This window comes from Oncorhynchus gorbuscha, linkage group LG02 (genome assembly GCF_021184085.1).
Source record: "Oncorhynchus gorbuscha isolate QuinsamMale2020 ecotype Even-year linkage group LG02, OgorEven_v1.0, whole genome shotgun sequence".
Classification (NCBI taxonomy): domain Eukaryota; kingdom Metazoa; phylum Chordata; class Actinopteri; order Salmoniformes; family Salmonidae; genus Oncorhynchus; species Oncorhynchus gorbuscha.
This window is the reverse complement of record NC_060174.1, coordinates 3,787,125-3,806,918: the sequence shown is the minus strand read 5'-3', so window position 1 is coordinate 3,806,918 and position 19,794 is coordinate 3,787,125. Positions and strand designations below refer to the sequence as shown.

General features: G+C 43.9%; 1 protein-coding gene across 4 annotated transcripts in view; it reads right to left on the bottom strand.

Annotated features, from left to right (window-relative positions):
* Window positions 1-658: 658 nt before the first annotated feature.
* bcl6aa (BCL6A transcription repressor a) overlaps window positions 659-19,794 on the bottom strand; it is a 76,315-nt gene continuing 57,179 nt past the window's right edge. For 3 of the 4 annotated variants that reach the window (XM_046299688.1, XM_046299703.1, XM_046299711.1), the window contains 7 exons: window positions 10,149-10,370; window positions 8,492-9,478; window positions 7,819-8,003; window positions 3,067-3,234; window positions 2,703-2,833; window positions 2,292-2,429; window positions 659-1,064 (listed from right to left, as the gene is read on the bottom strand). In XM_046299688.1, coding sequence (XP_046155644.1) covers window positions 921-1,064; window positions 2,292-2,429; window positions 2,703-2,833; window positions 3,067-3,234; window positions 7,819-8,003; window positions 8,492-9,478; window positions 10,149-10,370 — 1,975 coding nt within the window. In that variant the 3' untranslated portion in view covers window positions 659-920. The remainder of the gene's footprint in view (window positions 1,065-2,291; window positions 2,430-2,702; window positions 2,834-3,066; window positions 3,235-7,818; window positions 8,004-8,491; window positions 9,479-10,148; window positions 10,371-19,794) is intronic. The other variant, XM_046299697.1, reaches the window with a different exon arrangement.

Here is a 19,794-nt window from a genome sequence, read left to right as displayed (position 1 = left end):
ATACACCTGTTTTACTGTAGCTTCTAGTACAATGACAACTGGGAACGTTCACTTAAACAATAAACTATAACACATCCATACAAATACATTTGGAAGCAAAAATATCTTCTTGGTCCATACTCAAAGCAGTACCTCGAAATGCAATGTTTTTAACATTTTAATTCTAGATTGACTCTGCCAGCAGAGGTCAACCCAGTGGCTATAGTTCAAATGTATTACACAGTCTGTCACAATGACTTCCCACTTCATTGATTGGTAACTATTGGTAACAGTAGTAACTATGTCATTAGGCGTCATTCTGTCCGCTTAGATCGCCAGTCCTTCTGGAGTTCAGAATTGTTTTTGTTTGTTGTCGTTTTTGTTTTTGTTGTGACATGAAAAGGGTCAAATATACACGGACTAACATGTACGTCTAAATTAGAAAAATGTATAGAAAAATTGTCCATCTTTATTACAGCCAGAAATACCATTTACCTTAAAAAATATACTACCACCCATCCAATCGAAAAATGTCAATACTTTTCAGAAAAGCGATTTAATATAAAATACTGTTATCCTCTGATTGGATTTATGTAACACTCCATCCTTTTTCCCCTCTCTCTCAACAAAATAAAGCTTTTATAGACCCTTCAAAGCTTATATATTTTAAAAACAACACTCCCAGCACAATTATATCTATACGGTTTTATATAGAAACAATAAAATTGACTAAGATACCATAGATGGTACTACGTTCACATGTTAGAGGACACCCGTTTCAAATGACACATACACTGCCATGTTACTGAACCATCACCTGATCGACACAGTGTGGCACTACAATTTTGGGATGATTGTACGCGTTGGTCGGGGGGGGGGGGGAGTCATTGAATGCCGTGGTCAAGATTGGCCCGTCTGTTAGACTATCTGCCTGCTCGGGTTCAGCACGCCTTGGTCGGGTCTGTTGGCAGCTCTGTGGTAGACATGCGGTACTGGATCTTGGTGTTGGTAATCGCTCCGTGTTTCTGTCTGAGGTGCAATCGAAGCTGACTCTTGTGGCGAAAGTGCAAGTTGCATTTCTCGCACTGAAAAAAAAATTATATAAGAAAAATTATTTGCTCCGTTTTCTGTCCTGTGTCTATAAAATGTTCTCTGGTTTAATAGCAGACACATATGGATTGCAACACACACACACTACTCTCTCAGGTACATTACACACACACAGGTACACTACTCTCACAGGTACACTACTCTCTCAGGTACATTACTCTCTCAGGTACACTACTCTCTCAGGTACATTACACACACACACACACTACTCTCTCAGGTACACTACTCTCACACAGGTACATTACTCTCTCAGGTACACTACTCTCTCTCAGGTACATTACTCTCTCTTAGGTACATTACTCTCTCAGGTACACTACTCTCTCAGGTACATTACACACACACACACACTACTCTCTCAGGTACACTACTCTCACACAGGTACATTACTCTCTCAGGTACACTACTCTCTCAGGTACACTACTCTCTCTCAGGTACATTACTCTCTCTCAGGTACATTACTCTCTCAGGTACACTACTCTCTCTCAGGTACACTACTCTCTCTCAGGTACACTACTCTCTCTCAGGTACACTACTCTCTCTCAGGTACACTACTCTCTCTCAGGTACATTACTCTCTCTCAGGTACATTACTCTCTCAGGTACACTACTCTCTCTCAGGTACATTACTCTCTCAGGTACATTACTCTCTCAGGTACATTACTCTCTCGGGTACATTACTCTCACACAGGTACATTACTCTCACACAGGTACATTACTCTCACACAGGTACATTACTCGCACACAGGTACACTACTCTCTCAGGTACATTACACACACACACAGGTACATTACACACACACACACTACTCTCTCAGGTACACTACTCTCTCAGGTACACTACTCTCTCAGGTACATTACACACACACACACACAGGTACATTACACACACACACACACTACTCTCTCAGGTACATTACTCTCACACAGGTACATTACTCGCACACAGGTACATTACTCGCACACAGGTACATTACTCGCACACAGGTACATTACTCTCACACAGGTACATTACTCGCACACACACAGGTACATTACACACACAGGTACATTACACACACACACACAGGTACATTACACACACACACACACACACACACACACACACACACACACACACACACACACACACACACACACACACACACACACACACACACACACACACACACACACACACACACACACACACACACACACACTTACATGATAGGGCTTTTCTCCTGTGTGTATGCGCAGGTGACTCTTCAGCGTCTGCAGGTGACGGAAGCGCGTTCCACAGATCTCACACGGGTATGGCTTCTCCCCGGTGTGGATCAGCACATGGGCACGGAGATGGGCAACCTGACCATGACAACAACATTATGAGACAACTGGGTCGGTGTGGTGGTGAGTGATCACAGCATCTATCTCAAGCCATTTGGGGGGGGGTAAAATTTTATTTTCAAGAATAGTATGAGATTTATGGGGGAAACTGAGAAACAGGGTCATGTAGCGTAGAGGGAGAGGGAGAGGGGGCCGTACCCACACTGGGCCAGCCTCGGGCAGGAAGCAACAAATAACAGCATTGTATTCCCTCTGTAACTTGTTGAAACCAGACACAAAGACGCGGCTCACCTGCACGAATCGAGCTCCGCATGTCTCACATTTGTATGGCTTTTCTCCTGAGTGGATACGAGTGTGGGTCTTGAGGTTAGCTGGTCTGTTGAACTGAGCACCACAGATGTTGCAGCGATACGGCTTCTCTCCTGCAACGCAACAACATGCAGAACAAACTTTCAGCTACCAATCTTTATCTGAAATGGACTTATGGGTTATGTGACAGATTCAAAATGACGTGATGGATTTAGCAAGCTGGCAAATTTAGCATCTGTGGCCAGGGGGCTGCAAGCTAAATAAACTAAATAAGCTAAATAAACTAAATAAACTAAATAAACTAAGCACAGTTATTGAGAAAACCATCTTGAAAGCCTGTATGAACCTGTATGGACAGTCTTGTGGCTGGCGAGGTTTCCTTTGTAGCGAAAAGCAGCCTGACAACGGTCGCACTTGTATGGCTTGTCACTGTGGGCCTGCAGCACGTGGCGCTTCAGGGTTTCGTCTTCCGCAAACTTGGAGTCACATTCGTTACAAAAGAACGTACCATTTTCTGTAAGACAGATCGGAAACAATCAATTAGGATTAGGACTGTTTTATAAGCAGCTAGAGAGACTGGCCATTAGGACTGTTTTATAAGCAGCTAGAGAGACTGGCCATTAGGCCTGTTTTATAAGCAGCCAGAGAGACTGGCCATTAGGACTGTTTTATAAGCAGCTAGAGAGACTGGCCATTAGGCCTGTTTTATAAGCAGCCAGAGAGACTGGCCATTAGGCCTGTTTTAGAAGCAGCTAGAGAGACTGGCCATTAGGCCTGTTTTATAAGCAGCCAGAGAGACTGGCCATTAGGCCTGTTTTAGAAGCAGCTAGAGAGACTGGCCATTAGGCCTGTTTTATAAGCAGCTAGAGAGACTGGCCATTAGGCCTGTTTTATAAGCAGCCAGAGAGACTGGCCATTAGGCCTGTTTTAGAAGCAGCCAGAGAGACTGGCCATTAGGCCTGTTTTATAAGCAGCCAGAGAGACTGGCCATTAGGCCTGTTTTATAAGCAGCCAGAGAGACTGGCCATTAGGCCTGTTTTAGAAGCAGCTAGAGAGACTGGCCATTAGGCCTGTTTTATAAGCAGCTAGAGAGACTGGCCATTAGGCCTGTTTTATAAGCAGCCAGAGAGACTGGCCATTAGGCCTGTTTTATAAGCAGCCAGAGAGACTGGCCATATACTACTTTCCTCATATAGTGCACTACTTTCCTCATATCCCCTATATAGTGCACTACTTTCCTTATATCCCCTATATAGTGCACTACTTTCCTCATATCCCCTATATAGTGCACTACTTTCCTCATATAGTGCACTACTTTCCTTATATCCCCTATATAGTGCACTACTTTCCTTATATCTCCTATATAGTGCACTACTTTCCTTATATCCCCTATATAGTGCACTACTTTCCTTATATCCCCTATATAGTGCACTACTTTCCTCATATAGTGCACTACTTTCCTCATATCCCCTATATAGTGCACTACCTTACTCATATAGTGCACTACTTTCCTTATATCTCCTATATAGTGCACTACTTTCCTCATATCCCCTATATAGTGCACTACTTTCCTCATATAGTGCACTACTTTCCTTATATCTCCTATATAGTGCACTACTTTCCTTATATCTCCTATATAGTGCACTACTTTCCTTATATAGTGCACTACTTTCCTTATATAGTGCACTACTTTCCTTATATCCCCTATATAGTGCACTACTTTCCTTATATTTCCTATATAGTGCACTACTTTCCTCATATAGTGCACTACTTTCCTTATATCTCCTATATAGTGCACTACTTTCCTTATATAGTGCACTACTTTCCTCATATCCCCTATATAGTGCACTACTTTCCTTATATCCCCTATATAGTGCACTACTGTCCTTATATCCCCTATATAGTGCACTACTTTCCTCATATAGTGCACTACTTTCCTTATATCCCCTATATAGTGCACTACTTTCCTCATATCCCCTATATAGTGCACTACTTTCCTCATATAGTGCACTACTTTCCTCATATAGTGCACTACTTTCCTTATATCCCCTATATAGTGCACTACTTTCCTTATATCTCCTATATAGTGCACTACTTTCCTCATATCCCCTATATAGTGCACTACTTCCCTCATATAGTACACTACTTTCCTTATATCCCCTATATAGTGCACTACTTTCCTTATATCCCCTATATAGTGCACTACTTTCCTTATATCTCCTATATAGTGCACTACTTTCCTTATATCCCCTATATAGTGCACTACTTTCCTCATATATCCTATATAGTGCACTACTTTCCTTATATCCCCTATATAGTGCACTACTTTCCTTATATCCCCTATATAGTGCACTACTTTCCTCATATAGTGCACTACTTTCCTCATATCCCCTATATAGTGCACTACCTTACTCATATAGTGCACTACTTTCCTTATATCCCCTATATAGTGCACTACTTTCCTCATATAGTGCACTACTTTCCTTATATCTCCTATATAGTGCACTACTTTCCTTATATCCCCTATATAGTGCACTACTTTCCTCATATCCCCTATATAGTGCACTACTTTCCTATATAGTGCACTACTTTCCTCATATAGTGCACTACTTTCCTTATATAGTGCACTACTTTCCTCATATAGTGCACTACTTTCCTCATATCCCCTATATAGTGCACTACTTTCCTCATATAGTGCACTACTTTCCTCATATCCCCTATATAGTGCACTACTTTCCTCATATCCCTATATAGTGCACTACTTTCCTTATATAGTGCACTACTTTCCCTATATCCCCTATATAGTGCACTACTTTCCTTATATAGTGCAATACTTTCCTTATATTTACATTTACATTTAAGTCATTTAGCAGACGCTCTTATCCAGAGCGACTTAGTGCACTACTTTCCTCATATAGTGCACTACTTTCCTTATATAGTGCACTACTTTCCTCATATAGTGCACTACTTTCCTTATATATCCTATATAGTGAACTACTTTCCTTATATAGTGCACTACTTTCCTTATATCCCCTATATAGTGCACTACTTTCCTTATATCTCCTATATAGTGCACTACTTTCCTTATATAGTGCACTACTTTCCTTATATCCCCTATATAGTGCACTACTTTCCATATATCCTATATAGTGCACTACTTTCCTTATATAGTGCACTACTTTTCTTATATCCCCTATATAGTGCACTACTTTCCTCATATAGTGCACTACTTTCCTTATATAGTGCACTACTTTCCTCATATAGTGCACTACTTTCCTTATATATCCTATATAGTGCACTACTTTCCTTATATAGTGCACTACTTTCCTTATATCCCCTATATAGTGCACTACTTTCCTTATATAGTGCACTACTTTCCTTATATCTCCTATATAGTGCACTACTTTCCTTATATCTCCTATATAGTGCACTACTTTCCTCATATAGTGCACTACTTTCCTTATATCCCCTATATAGTGCACTACTTTCCTTATATCTCCTATATAGTGCACTACTTTCCTCATATAGTGCACTACTTTCCTTATATCTCCTATATAGTGCACTACTTTCCTTATATCTCCTATATAGTGCACTACTTTCCTCATATAGTGCACTACTTTCCTTATATATCCTATATAGTGCACTACTTTCCTCATATAGTGCACTACTTTCCTTATATCTCCTATATAGTGCACTACTTTCCTCATATAGTGCACTACTTTCCTTATATATCCTATATAGTGCACTACTTTCCTCATATAGTGCACTACTTTCCTTATATCCCCTATATAGTGCACTACTTTCCTTATATCTCCTATATAGTGCACTACTTTCCTTATATAGTGCACTACTTTCCTTATATTTCCTATATAGTGCACTACTTTCCTTATATCCCCTATATAGTGCACTACTTTCCTTATATCTCCTATATAGTGCACTACTTTCCTCATATAGTGCACTACTTTCCTTATATAGTGCACTACTTTCCTCATATAGTGCACTACCTTACTCATATAGTGCACTACTTTCCTTATATCTCCTATATAGTGCACTACTTTCCTTATATAGTGCACTACTTTCCTTATATCTCCTATATAGTGCACTACTTTCCTTATATCTCCTATATAGTGCACTACTTTCCTCATATAGTGCACTACTTTCCTTATATCCCCTATATAGTGCACTACTTTCCTTATATCTCCTATATAGTGCACTACTTTCCTCATATAGTGCACTACTTTCCTTATATCCCCTATATAGTGCACTACTTTCCTTATATCTCCTATATAGTGCACTACTTTCCTCATATAGTGCACTACTTTCCTTATATAGTGCACTACTTTCCTTATATCTCCTATATAGTGCACTACTTTCCTCATATAGTGTACTACTTTCCTTATATAGTGCACTACTTTCCTTATATCCCCTATATAGTGCACTACTTTCCTTATATCCCCTATATAGTGCACTACTTTCCTTATATCTCCTATATAGTGCACTACTTTCCTCATATAGTGCACTACTTTCCTTATATAGTGCACTACCTTACTCATATAGTGCACTACCTTACTCATATAGTGCACTACTTTCCTTATATCTCCTATATAGTGCACTACTTTCCTCATATAGTGCACTACCTTACTCATATAGTGCACTACTTTCCTTATATCTCCTATATAGTGCACTACTTTCCTTATATAGTGCACTACTTTCCTTATATCTCCTATATAGTGCACTACTTTCCTTATATAGTGCACTACTTTCCTTATATCTCCTATATAGTGCACTACTTTACTTATATCTCTATATAGTGCACTACTTTCCTCATATAGTGCACTACTTTCCTTATATCCCTATATAGTGCACTACTACTTTCCTTATATCTCCTATATAGTGCACTACTATATCTCCTATATAGTGCACTACTTTCCTTATATCTCCTATATAGTGCACTACTTTCCTTATATCTCCTATATAGTGCACTACTTTCCTTATATCTCCTATATAGTGCACTACTTTCCTTATATCCCCTATATAGTGCACTATACAAGCAGTCATTTGGAACACAGGCCATGATTAAAAAGCAGCGTGTGCTCACCACAGCTGGAGTCGGAGTACTCCGAGTGTAACTCTGACATCATGTCCTCCGCTAAACAGGAAGCCGGGGTGTTGGGACACACTTCAGAGTGCTGCGGGGGCGGGGCGCCACAGGAGGTGCACTTTAAGTGGCTGATGTAGAGAGAGGAGTGGTTGTTAGAGCTCCTCTGTGATCCCTCCAGAGCTCTGGAGACACAAACGGCTGTGTGTCAGACATCATTCCTCCACACGACAACACAGACCGTAAGAGACGAGGGGAGAGAGAAACGCTACGGACAGGCGACCCAGTGGAAAGCCGTTAACTAGGGTCGTGGGAATCCCGTCACTTATATTTGCTCTTAAATCTTGTGAATTTGGGTTTGATGGATGAAACAGCTTCACCAGAGAGTTGTATTAAGTGATACTGGCAACAACAACAAAAAGATGTCACTTCCGGTTCATTTCATGTGGAGATTGCAAAGAGACAAAAGGCCGTAAAGGCCTAGACACTCACATCAAACTGGGAACAATCAAGCATTTACTGCTTTAGTTTTACTATCTTTTACACCTGCATTGTTTGCTGTTTGGGGTTTTAGGCTGGGTTTCTGTACAGCACTTTGAGATATCAGCTGATGTACGAAGGGCTATATAAATACATTTGATTTGATTTGATTTGATATGACTGTAGGGCTCACCTGTTGATGATGTGGAGTCGGGAGGCCTGTGGAACCGGCAGGTCCTCTCCGTGCTCACTGATCTTGGTGTTGGCCTGCGGGTCCAGGTGCTCTGAGTCTGAGGGGTGGAGGTAGGGGGGCAAACCCAGGCGCTGGGGGGAGCAGACCACCGGCTCCTGCAGCCCAACATCCTCCTCCTTGGTGGCTCTCTGATTGAGCACGATAAACTTGTATTTCTTCCAGTTGCGTGCCTTGGGATCCTGGCTGCCTTGTAGGGGCAGGGCACCACACAGGCCGGCCTGGGAGAGGGAGAGGCCTGCGTTCTTACTGCTGCTGGACTCGGTGGGGGAGTTAGGCTGGCAGTCCGATTTGAGCGGGCTCTGAGGACTACTCATCAGGCCCTTCCGTCCAGCTGAGGAGATCCCCAGAGGGTAGTGCTGCTGGCTCGTCTCTTCCTCTGTCGTCTGAGGACCGTGCTCCTTACCCAGAATCACCTTCTGCTGCTCGTGGGCCGCCGCGGCGAACCCTCTCTTCCTGGAGCCTCCCACCCCACCAGTCTGGCTGACCCCTCCCTCATGGCTCTCCTTCCTCATCTCCTCTTCCCTGGAGGAGGCGTAGCTGGCTGTATGGTGGATGCTGGCCGAGCCCCCGCTGACCGCTCGGCTGTAATCAACCCTCATGGCGCTGCCCGTGTCCGGGGGGGAACAGTGCTTGTGGTGGATCCCGCCTTTAGAGAAGTCAGCGAAGTTGTTTTTGGCGTCTGTCAGCTTGCAGAGCGGGAAAGGGAACCCCTGGACGGGGAACTGACCGTAGAGGTGGTAGTTGCTGGGGGAATTGACCCCGTTGAACACGCTGGAGGCGTAGGGCCTCCCGTCTCTGAAGGGGCCGACGCGGCCGGGCAGGTTGTCGACCACATCGTGGGGCCGGTATGCATGGACGCCCTGAGGTAACAGCAAGGGGCTGACCAAGAACTCATCTCTGGGCAGCTTGTTGGCCTGGCCAGGGTCACTGTGAGGAGGATAGATGAAGAGGAATGATGAGACAACGGAACCTGCACACGGCAGACACCGGACACCAGAGTTTACATTACACAAACTTTGTGATAAATTGTTTATTTTAAAATTGTCGCTGTGCACGCCTCTTCACAAGTCGTAAAATGCAAATAAGACGGTTGTTAACTGTACCAGAGTCTGGCGCACGGGTTAGTCATCTGGCGCACGGGTTAGTCATCTGGCGCACGGGTTAGTCATCTGGCGCACGGGTTAGTCATCTGGCGCACGGGTTAGTCATCTGGCGCACGGGTTAGTCATCTGGCGCACGGGTTAGTCACCTGGCGCACGGGTTAGTCACCTGGCGCACGGGTTAGTCACCTGGCGCACGGGTTAGTCACCTGGCGCACGGGTTAGTCACCTGGCGCACGGGTTAGTCACCTGGCGCACGGGTTAGTCACCTGGCGCACGGGTTAGTCATCTGGCGCACGGGTTAGTCATCTGGCGCACGGGTTAGTCATCTGGCGCACGGGTTAGTCATCTGGCGCACGGGTTAGTCATCTGACTCCACCACATTTAGAACCTCTCCTTTCTGATTAACCCCCCCTACACCCCCTATACCCCCCACACCCATACACCCCCCACACCCATACACCCCCTACCCCTACACCCATTCCCTGTCCATGTACCTGGATTTGATGAACCTGTGGCAGGTGTCCACAACGTGATCCATCTGTAGGTAGATGGCTGTGTTCATGATGGCCATGACCAGGCTCTCCTTCAGCGTCAGTCTAGAGGTGTACATGAAGTCCAGGAGGATGGCAAACCCCTCGGGGTCCACCTTGGGGTCCAGACTGATGGCATTCAGGTTACACTTCAGAGAGTCCGTAAATATAGTGTAGAACAACCCACTAGAGAGAGAGGAGAGGACAAAGATATAACACCATGTGCTGTACATAACAGCAACATGGAAACTGACAGGGGGGGGGCATGGGAGACAGACACACAGGGGGGGGACACGGGAGACAGACACACAGGGGGGACACGGGACAGACAGACACACAGGGGGGACACGGGAGACAGACACACAGGGGGGGGGGACACGGGAGACAGACACACGGGGGGGACATGGGAGACACACGGGGGGGGACATGGGAGACACACAGGGGGGACATGGGAGACACACAGGGGGGGACATGGGAGACACACAGGGGGGACATGGGAGACACACAGGGGGGGGACATGGGAGACACACAGGGGGGGGACATGGGAGACACAGGGGGGGCATGGGGGACACACAGGGGGGGACATGGGGAAGGGGGGCATGGGGGACACACAGGGGGGGCATGGGGGACAGGGGGGGACATGGGAGACACACAGGGGGGGGGGGGGACACAGGGGGAGACAGACACACAGGGGGGGGGCATGGGGGGAGACAGACACACAGGGGGGACATGGGAGACAGACACACAGGGGGGACATGGGAGACAGACACACAGGGGGGGGGACATGGGAGACAGACACACAGGGGGGGACATGGGAGACAGACACACAGGGGGGGGGGGGACATGGGAGACAGACACACAGGGGGGGACACGGAGACAGACAGACACGGGAGACAGACACACAGGGGGGGGGACACGGGAGACAGACACACAGGGGGGGACACAGGAGACAGACACACGGGGGGGGACATGGGAGACAGACACACGGGGGGGACATGGGAGACAGACACACGGGGGGGGACATGGGAGACACACAGGGGGGGGGACATGGGAGACACACAGGGGGGACATGGGAGACACACAGGGGGGGACATGGGAGACACACAGGGGGGGACATGGGAGACACACAGGGGGGGGGGAGCAGGGGGGGCATGGGGGACACACAGGGGGGGCATGGGGGACATGGGAGACAGACACACAGGGGGGACATGGGAGACAGACACACAGGGGGGGGACATGGGAGACAGACACACAGGGGGGGACATGGGAGACAGACACACAGGGGGGACATTGGAGACAGACACACAGGGGGGACATTGGAGACAGACACACAGGGGGGGACATGGAGACAGACACACAGGGGGGACATGGGAGACAGACACACAGGGGGGGACATGGGAGACAGACACACAGGGGGGGACATGGGAGACAGACACACAGGGGGGGGACATGGGAGACAGACACACAGGGGGGGACATGGGAGACAGACACACAGGGGGGACATGGGAGACACACACACAGGGGGGGCACATGGGAGACAGACACACAGGGGGGACATGGGAGACACACACAGGGGGAACATGGGAGACACACACACAGGGGGAACATGGGAGACACACACACAGGGGGAACATGGGAGACAGACACACAGGGGGGGGGACATGGGAGACAGACACACAGGGGGGGGACATGGGAGACAGACACACAGGGGGGACATGGGAGACACACACGGGGGGGACATGGGAGACAGACACACAGGGGGGGACATGGGAGACAGACACACAGGGGGGACATGGGAGACAGACACACAGGGGGTGGGACATGGGAGACAGACACACAGGGGGGACATGGGAGACAGACACACAGGGGGGGACATGGGAGACAGACACACAGGGGGGGACATGGGAGACAGACACACAGGGGGACCGATCGTTAGCTCTCCGAGCTGCTTCCTAAAAGCATCTTAAGGCTCCATTCAGCATTAGAACGTTCGTAGGAGCATTGTTAGACCTCAGAGCGGTTTCCCTAAACCAAACCTAAAGTTGCTCCTGAAAACACTTATTTAACATCTGCCTCAGACCACTTGTAGAACAGCGAAGTACGCCGTTCGATGCCATGTCGCCCTTCCTCGTCACACAGGAGATCTCAGCTAAATGCAGAAAAAGATTTTTAAATAAAGAGTGACTTTTTCCCCCACCTTTATTTAACCAGGTAGGCTAGTTGAGAACACCTTTATTTAACCAGGTAGGCTAGTTGAGAACACCTTTATTTAAGCAGGTAGGCTAGTTGAGAACACCTTTATTTAAGCAGGTAGGCTAGTTGAGAACACCTTTATTTAAGCAGGTAGTCTAGTTGAGAACACCTTTATTTAAGCAGGTAGTCTAGTTGAGAACACCTATATTTAAGCAGGTAGGCTAGTTGAGAACACCTTTATTTAAGCAGGTAGGCTAGTTGAGAACACCTTTATTTAAGCAGGTAGGCTAGTTGAGAACACCTTTATTTAAGCAGGTAGGCTAGTTGAGAACACCTTTATTTGAGCAGGTAGGCTAGTTGAGAACACCTTTATTTAAGCAGGTAGGCTAGTTGAGAACACCTTTATTTAAGCAGGTAGGCTAGTTGAGAACACCTTTATTTAACCAGGTAGGCTAGTTGAGAACACCTTTATTTAAGCAGGTAGGCTAGTTGAGAACACCTTTATTTAAGCAGGTAGGCTAGTTGAGAACACCTTTATTTTACCAGGTAGGCTAGTTGAGAACACCTTTATTTAACCAGGTAGGCTAGTTGAGAACACCTTTATTTAACCAGGTAGGCTAGTTGAGAACACCTTTATTTAACCAGGTAGGCTAGTTGAGAACACCTTTATTTAACCAGGTAGGCTAGTTGAGAACACGTTCTCATTTACAACTGCGACCTGGCCAAGATAAAGCATAGCAGTGTGAACAGACAACACAGAGTTACACATGGAGTAAACAATTAACAAGTCAATAACACAGTAGAAAAAAAAGGAGAGTCTATATACATTGTGTGCAAAAGGCATGAGGAGGAAGGCTAATGATAAATTATCAGATGGTCATGTAGAGATAGAGTGATAAATGATCAGATGGTCATGTAGAGATAGAGTGATAAATGATCAGATGGTCATGTAGAGATAGAGTGATAAATGATCAGATGGTCATGTAGAGATAGAGTGATAAATGATCAGATGGTCATGTACAGGTAGAGATATAGAGTGATAAATGATCAGATGGTCATGTAGAGATAGAGTGATAAATGATCAGATGGTCATGTACAGGTAGAGATACTAGAGTGATAAATGATCAGATGGTCATGTAGAGATAGAGTGATAAATGATCAGATGGTCATGTACAGGTAGAGATACTAGAGTGATAAATGATCAGATGGTCATGTACAGGTAGAGATACTAGAGTGATAAATGATCAGATGGTCATGTACAGGTAGAGATACTAGAGTGATAAATGATCAGATGGTCATGTACAGGTAGAGATACTAGAGTGATAAATGATCAGATGGTCATGTACAGGTAGAGATACTAGAGTGATAAATGATCAGATGGTCATGTAGAGATACTAGAGTGATAAATGATCAGATGGTCATGTAGAGATACTAGAGTGATAAATGATCAGATGGTCATGTAGAGATACTAGAGTGATAAATGATCAGATGGTCATGTACAGTGATAAATGATAGAGATACTAGAGTGATAAATGATCAGATGGTCATGTACAGGTAGAGATACTAGAGTGATAAATGATCAGATGGTCATGTACAGGTAGAGATACTAGAGTGATAAATGATCAGATGGTCATGTACAGGTAGAGATACTAGAGTGATAAATGATCAGATGGTCATGTACAGGTAGAGATACTAGAGTGATAAATGATCAGATGGTCATGTACAGGTAGAGATACTAGAGTGATAAATGATCAGATGGTCATGTAGAGATACTAGAGTGATAAATGATCAGATGGTCATGTAGAGATACTAGAGTGATAAATGATCAGATGGTCATGTAGAGGTAGAGATACTAGAGTGATAAATGATCAGATGGTCATGTACAGGTAGAGATACTAGAGTGATAAATGATCAGATGGTCATGTACAGGTAGAGATACTAGAGTGATAAATGATCAGATGGTCATGTACAGGTAGAGATACTAGAGTGATAAATGATCAGATGGTCATGTACAGGTAGAGATACTAGAGTGATAAATGATCAGATGGTCATGTACAGGTAGAGATAATAGAGTGATAAATGATCAGATGGTCATGTAGAGATACTAGAGTGATAAATGATCAGATGGTCATGTACAGGTAGAGATACTAGAGTGATAAATGATCAGATGGTCATGTAGAGATACTAGAGTGATAAATGATCAGATGGTCATGTACAGGTAGAGATACTAGAGTGATAAATGATCAGATGGTCATGTACAGGTAGAGATAATAGAGTGATAAATGATCAGATGGTCATGTAGAGATACTAGAGTGATAAATGATCAGATGGTCATGTAGAGATACTAGAGTGATAAATGATCAGATGGTCATGTAGAGATACTAGAGTGATAAATGATCAGATGGTCATGTAGAGATACTAGAGTGATAAATGATCAGATGGTCATGTACAGGTAGAGATACTAGAGTGATAAATGATCAGATGGTCATGTACAGGTAGAGATACTAGAGTGATAAATGATCAGATGGTCATGTACAGGTAGAGATACTAGAGTGATAAATGATCAGATGGTCATGTACAGGTAGAGATACTAGAGTGATAAATGATCAGATGGTCTACAGAACCGTCACAGAGAGTATTCACACCCCTCGACTTAGTCCACAGCCTGAATTCTAGATGGATTCTCACCCATCTAAAAACAAAATACCTCATAATGACAAAGTCAAAAGATGGTTTAGAAATGTAATTCATTTCTTGAAAATTAAATACATAAAAATCACATTTTGCATAAGTATTTCACACCCGTGTCAATTAAGCTTTAAGGCACGAGGGCGGTGTGGCATATGGCCAATATATCACGGCTAAGGGCTGTTCTTAAGCACGACACGACGCGGAGTGCTTGGTCATTTACGACAAACCCCTCCTGAGGTGCCTTATTGCTGTTACACAACTGTTAGAATCACCTTTGGGTAAGTCTAAGAGCTTTGCACACTTGGGGACTGATTTATCAATCGAGCGTAGTCATCAATCATGTGTGGGATAATATCAAATCAAAAATGTGAGATTTATCAATATGAACGTTTGCTTTGAGTACGCACGGAAATTGACACAGAGCGGTGACCATCTGTATGCACAGTGCCAAGAGCTGGAATGAGGGAGATGCTTGTCAAGTATAAAATGTGAAAATATATATATATATATATGTTGGAAATATGTGAAATTGGGAGAATAGACTTAATAATTAAATGGTCTTTTTTATTTTGTGAAATAAGGCTAACGATTCAAAACAGAGCTACAAGATGTTTCCTTAGAGTATATAAGCTTTCCCCAAGCCTTGCTATTCAAAGTGAAAGTAAGGAAGAGGAGTGAAGGTTATGGAACAGTGTTAATGACATACTAGAGGTTTTCAACGGGGATAAAACATACAATTACCCTTTTGGACAAAGGAATTTTCTCTACAACACATTTAGAATCAAGTTATGATGTGACGACAACATGATTAAACACAAGTTAACGTTTTAGCGACAAAAGAACTGTGAACTCAAACTTCTAACCAGATTTAAAAACTATTTTCAAAACACATTCTCGAACCCTGACACCTGTCACCTAACAAGAATTCCAATATCCTTGTGATGAGAACCGGGATACTGCCTCTGGCAATATAAATAGGGAGGTTCAACACCATAGATAAACAAGTGGCTGGGTAGAGTCTGATTTAGGTTAACAAGAGTGGTGGGTAGAGTCTGATTTAGGTTAACAAGAGTGGTGGGTAGAGTCTGATTTAGGTTAACAAGAGTGGTGGGTGTAGAGTCTGATTTAGGTTAACAAGAGTGTGGGTAGTCTGATTTAGGTTAACAAGAGTGGTGGGTAGAGTCTGGTTAACAAGAGTGGTGGGTAGAGTCTGATTTAGGTTAACAAGAGTGGTGGGTAGAGTCTGATTTAGGTTAACAAGAGTGGTGGGTAGAGTCTGATTTAGGTTAACAAGAGTGGTGGGTAGAGTCTGATTTAGGTTAACAAGAGTGGTGGGTAGAGTCTGATTTAGGTTAACAAGAGTGGTGGGTAGAGTCTGATTTAGGTTAACAAGAGTGGTGGGTAGAGTCTGATTTAGGTTAACAAGAGTGGTGGTAGAGTCTGATTTAGGTTAACAAGAGTGGTGGGTAGAGTGATTTAGGTTAACAAGAGTGGTGGGTGGATTTGGTTAACAAGAGTGGTGGGTAGAGTCTGATTTTTAACAAGAGTGGTGGGTAGAGTCTGATTTAGGTTAACAAGAGAGTCTGATTTAGGTTAACTAGAGTCTGATTTAACAAGAGTGGTGGCTAGAGTCTGATTTAGGTTAACAAGAGTGGTGGGTAGAGTTGATTTAGGTTTGGTTAGAGTCTGATTTAGGTTAACAAGAGTGGTGGGTAGAGTCTGAAGGTTAACAAGAGTGGTGGGAGAGTCTGATTTAGGTTAACAAGAGTGGTGTAGTCTGAGTTTAGATTTAGTGTTAACAAGAGTGGTGGGTACAAGAGTGGTGGGTAGAGTCTGATTTAGGTTAACAAGAGTGGTGGGTAAAAGAGTGGTGGGTAGAGTCTGATTTAGGTTAACAAGAGTGGTGGGTAGAGTCTGATTTAGGTTAACAAGAGTGGTGGCTAGAGTCTGATTTAGGTTAACAAGAGTGGTGGCTAGAGTCTGATTTAGGGGAGATCAAGAATGAACTACACTTTATGATTTAAGAGAAACTTTGTTTTTTTTTAAATGCAAAAAAAACTGAACTATTCTGTAGTAGTACTTTTGAAAAACTTGAATGGCTATTCAGAAAATACGTGTTCCTGGTATGCAAATGTTATTTCCAAAGCTTGGAAGAAGCGACGAGATAAGTTAGAAAACACTTCAAATGTTTTTGTTTTGCGTTTCAGTAGGCATGTACGTAGCTAGGTGTGTAACTATCATTGGTATGATCATTTTATCAGGATACAACGGTTTCCATGCGAGTTGGCCGTCATGACGATTTGACACGGTCATTTTTTTTTTTTTAATCACTAATTTCCCACCTCGGTCTCCATTCGATCGTTCTCTTGTGATTTGTTTTATATAACTGTTGTCCACTAGGTGGCGCCATTGACCACAGTACCTCTTCACCCTGTGGCTCTTACTTGTATTGATAGACACATCTCATTGACACCACCAGGTGACTAGTGTCCAACGCTAATTGTCTTCCCTTATCCATGTGGCCTATGCAGTTGTCTCATTCAGTCTGTCATTGTTTTGACGAAAGCCATTGACAAAGGCCCAAAAACGTCAAGTTTAACATTTAAAAAAAAAAATTTATTTTTAATTTTTAAAATGTGCTGCATCTTTTCAAAATATGATCTAATTGTTTTGTTGCAACTTCACAATTTTTTTCCCACACATTTTAAAACAATTCATAAATGAAGGTCACTATGATCAGCCCAGTCAAAACTGTTCGCTGCTCTGGCCCCCCAATGGTGGAACAAACTCCCTCACGACGCCAGGACTGCGGAGTCAATCACCACCCTCCGGAGACACCTGAAACCCCACCTCTTTAAGGAATACCTAGGATAGGATAAAGTAATCCTTCTCACTCCCCCCCCCCCTTTAAGATTTAGATGCACTATTGTAAAGTGACTGTTCCACTGGATGTCATAAGGTGAATGCACCAATTTGTAAGTCGCTCTGGATAAGAGCGTCTGCTAAATGACTTAAATGTAAATGTAAATGTAAAGTGTGTATGTGGGGATCGGAGTGGATTTGACAGGTGTATATGGCAATAGCAGCAACTATTACTGAACAAATCTATGGATTTCACATGACTGGGAATACAGATATACATCTGTTGGTCACAGATACCTTAGAAAAAGGTTGGGGCGTGGATCAGAAAACCAGTCAGTATCTGGTGTGATCACCATTTGCCTCATGCAGCGTGACAGCTTCACATAGAGTTGATCAGATTGTTGATTGTGTCCTGTGGAATGTTGTCCCCACTCCTCTTCAATGGCTGTGAGAAGTTGGTGGATATTGGAGGGAACTGGAACACGCTGTGGTACACGTCGATCCAGAGCATGCCAAACATGTCTGGTGAGGACGCAGGTCATGGAAGAACTGGGACATTTTTTAAGCTTCCGGGAACTGTGTACAGAGCCTTACGACACGGGGCCGTGCATTATCATGCTGAAACATGAGGTGATGGCCGCTCGCTCACACGACGCCATACACTGAGTATTTCTGTCGGGTAAAAAAGCCATTTTGTGGGGGGGGGGGGCCTCATTGATTGGCTGGGACTGGCTCCCCAGTGCCCACCAAGGACCAGCCATGGCTGCATAGAAATCCATAGATTAGGGCCTAATGAATTTATTTCAATTGACTGATTTCCTTATATGAACTGTAACTCAGTAAAATCGTTGAAAGTGTTGCATTTATATTTTTAATAAGGTATTTGAGGTAGATATGTACATGAAGGCAGGGTAAAGTGACTAGGCATCAGGATAGATAATAATAAGGTATTTGAGGTGGATATGTACATGAAGGCAGGGTAAAGTGACTAGGCATCAGGATAGATAATAATAAGGTATTTGAGGTAGATATGTACATGAAGGTAAAGTGACTCGTCATCGGGATAGATAAGAGTAAAATCAAGTAGAACCAGCAAATGTGTGTGACAAGTCTTGATTCAGTGCATTATTATAGAGTATTGGAATAAATCGTCTCAATCTTTTCAGCCATGGGTGATAATATCTCTCTAGGAGCTGATCCATCATCAGTATTGTGGAATAATTCTCAAGGTTAAGGTACGACTGGGAAGGGAGAACTCTGATCCGAGAGCAGTGCTTCCTTTCCATCCTATCACCACCATGCCTCTACATTACCACCATGCCTCAACATTACCACCATGCCTCAACATTACCACCATGCCTCAACATTACCACCATGCCTCAACATTACCACCATGCCTCAACATTACCACCATGCCTCAACATTAACACCATGCCTCAACATTAACACCATGCCTCAACATTAACACCATGCCTCAACATTAACACCATGCCTCAACATTACCACCATGCCTCAACATTACCACCATGCCTCAACATTAACACCATGCCTCAACATTAACACCATGCCTCAACATTAACACCATGCCTCAACATTAACACCATGCCTCAACATTAACACCATGCCTCAACATTAACACCATGCCTCAACATTAACACCATGCCTCAACATTAACACCATGCCTCAACATTAACACCATGCCTCAACATTAACACCATGCCTCAACATTAACACCATGCCTCAACATTAACACCATGCCTCAACATTAACACCATGCCTCAACATTAACACCATGCCTCAACATTAACACCATGCCTCAACATTAACACCATGCCTCAACATTAACACCATGCCTCAACATTAA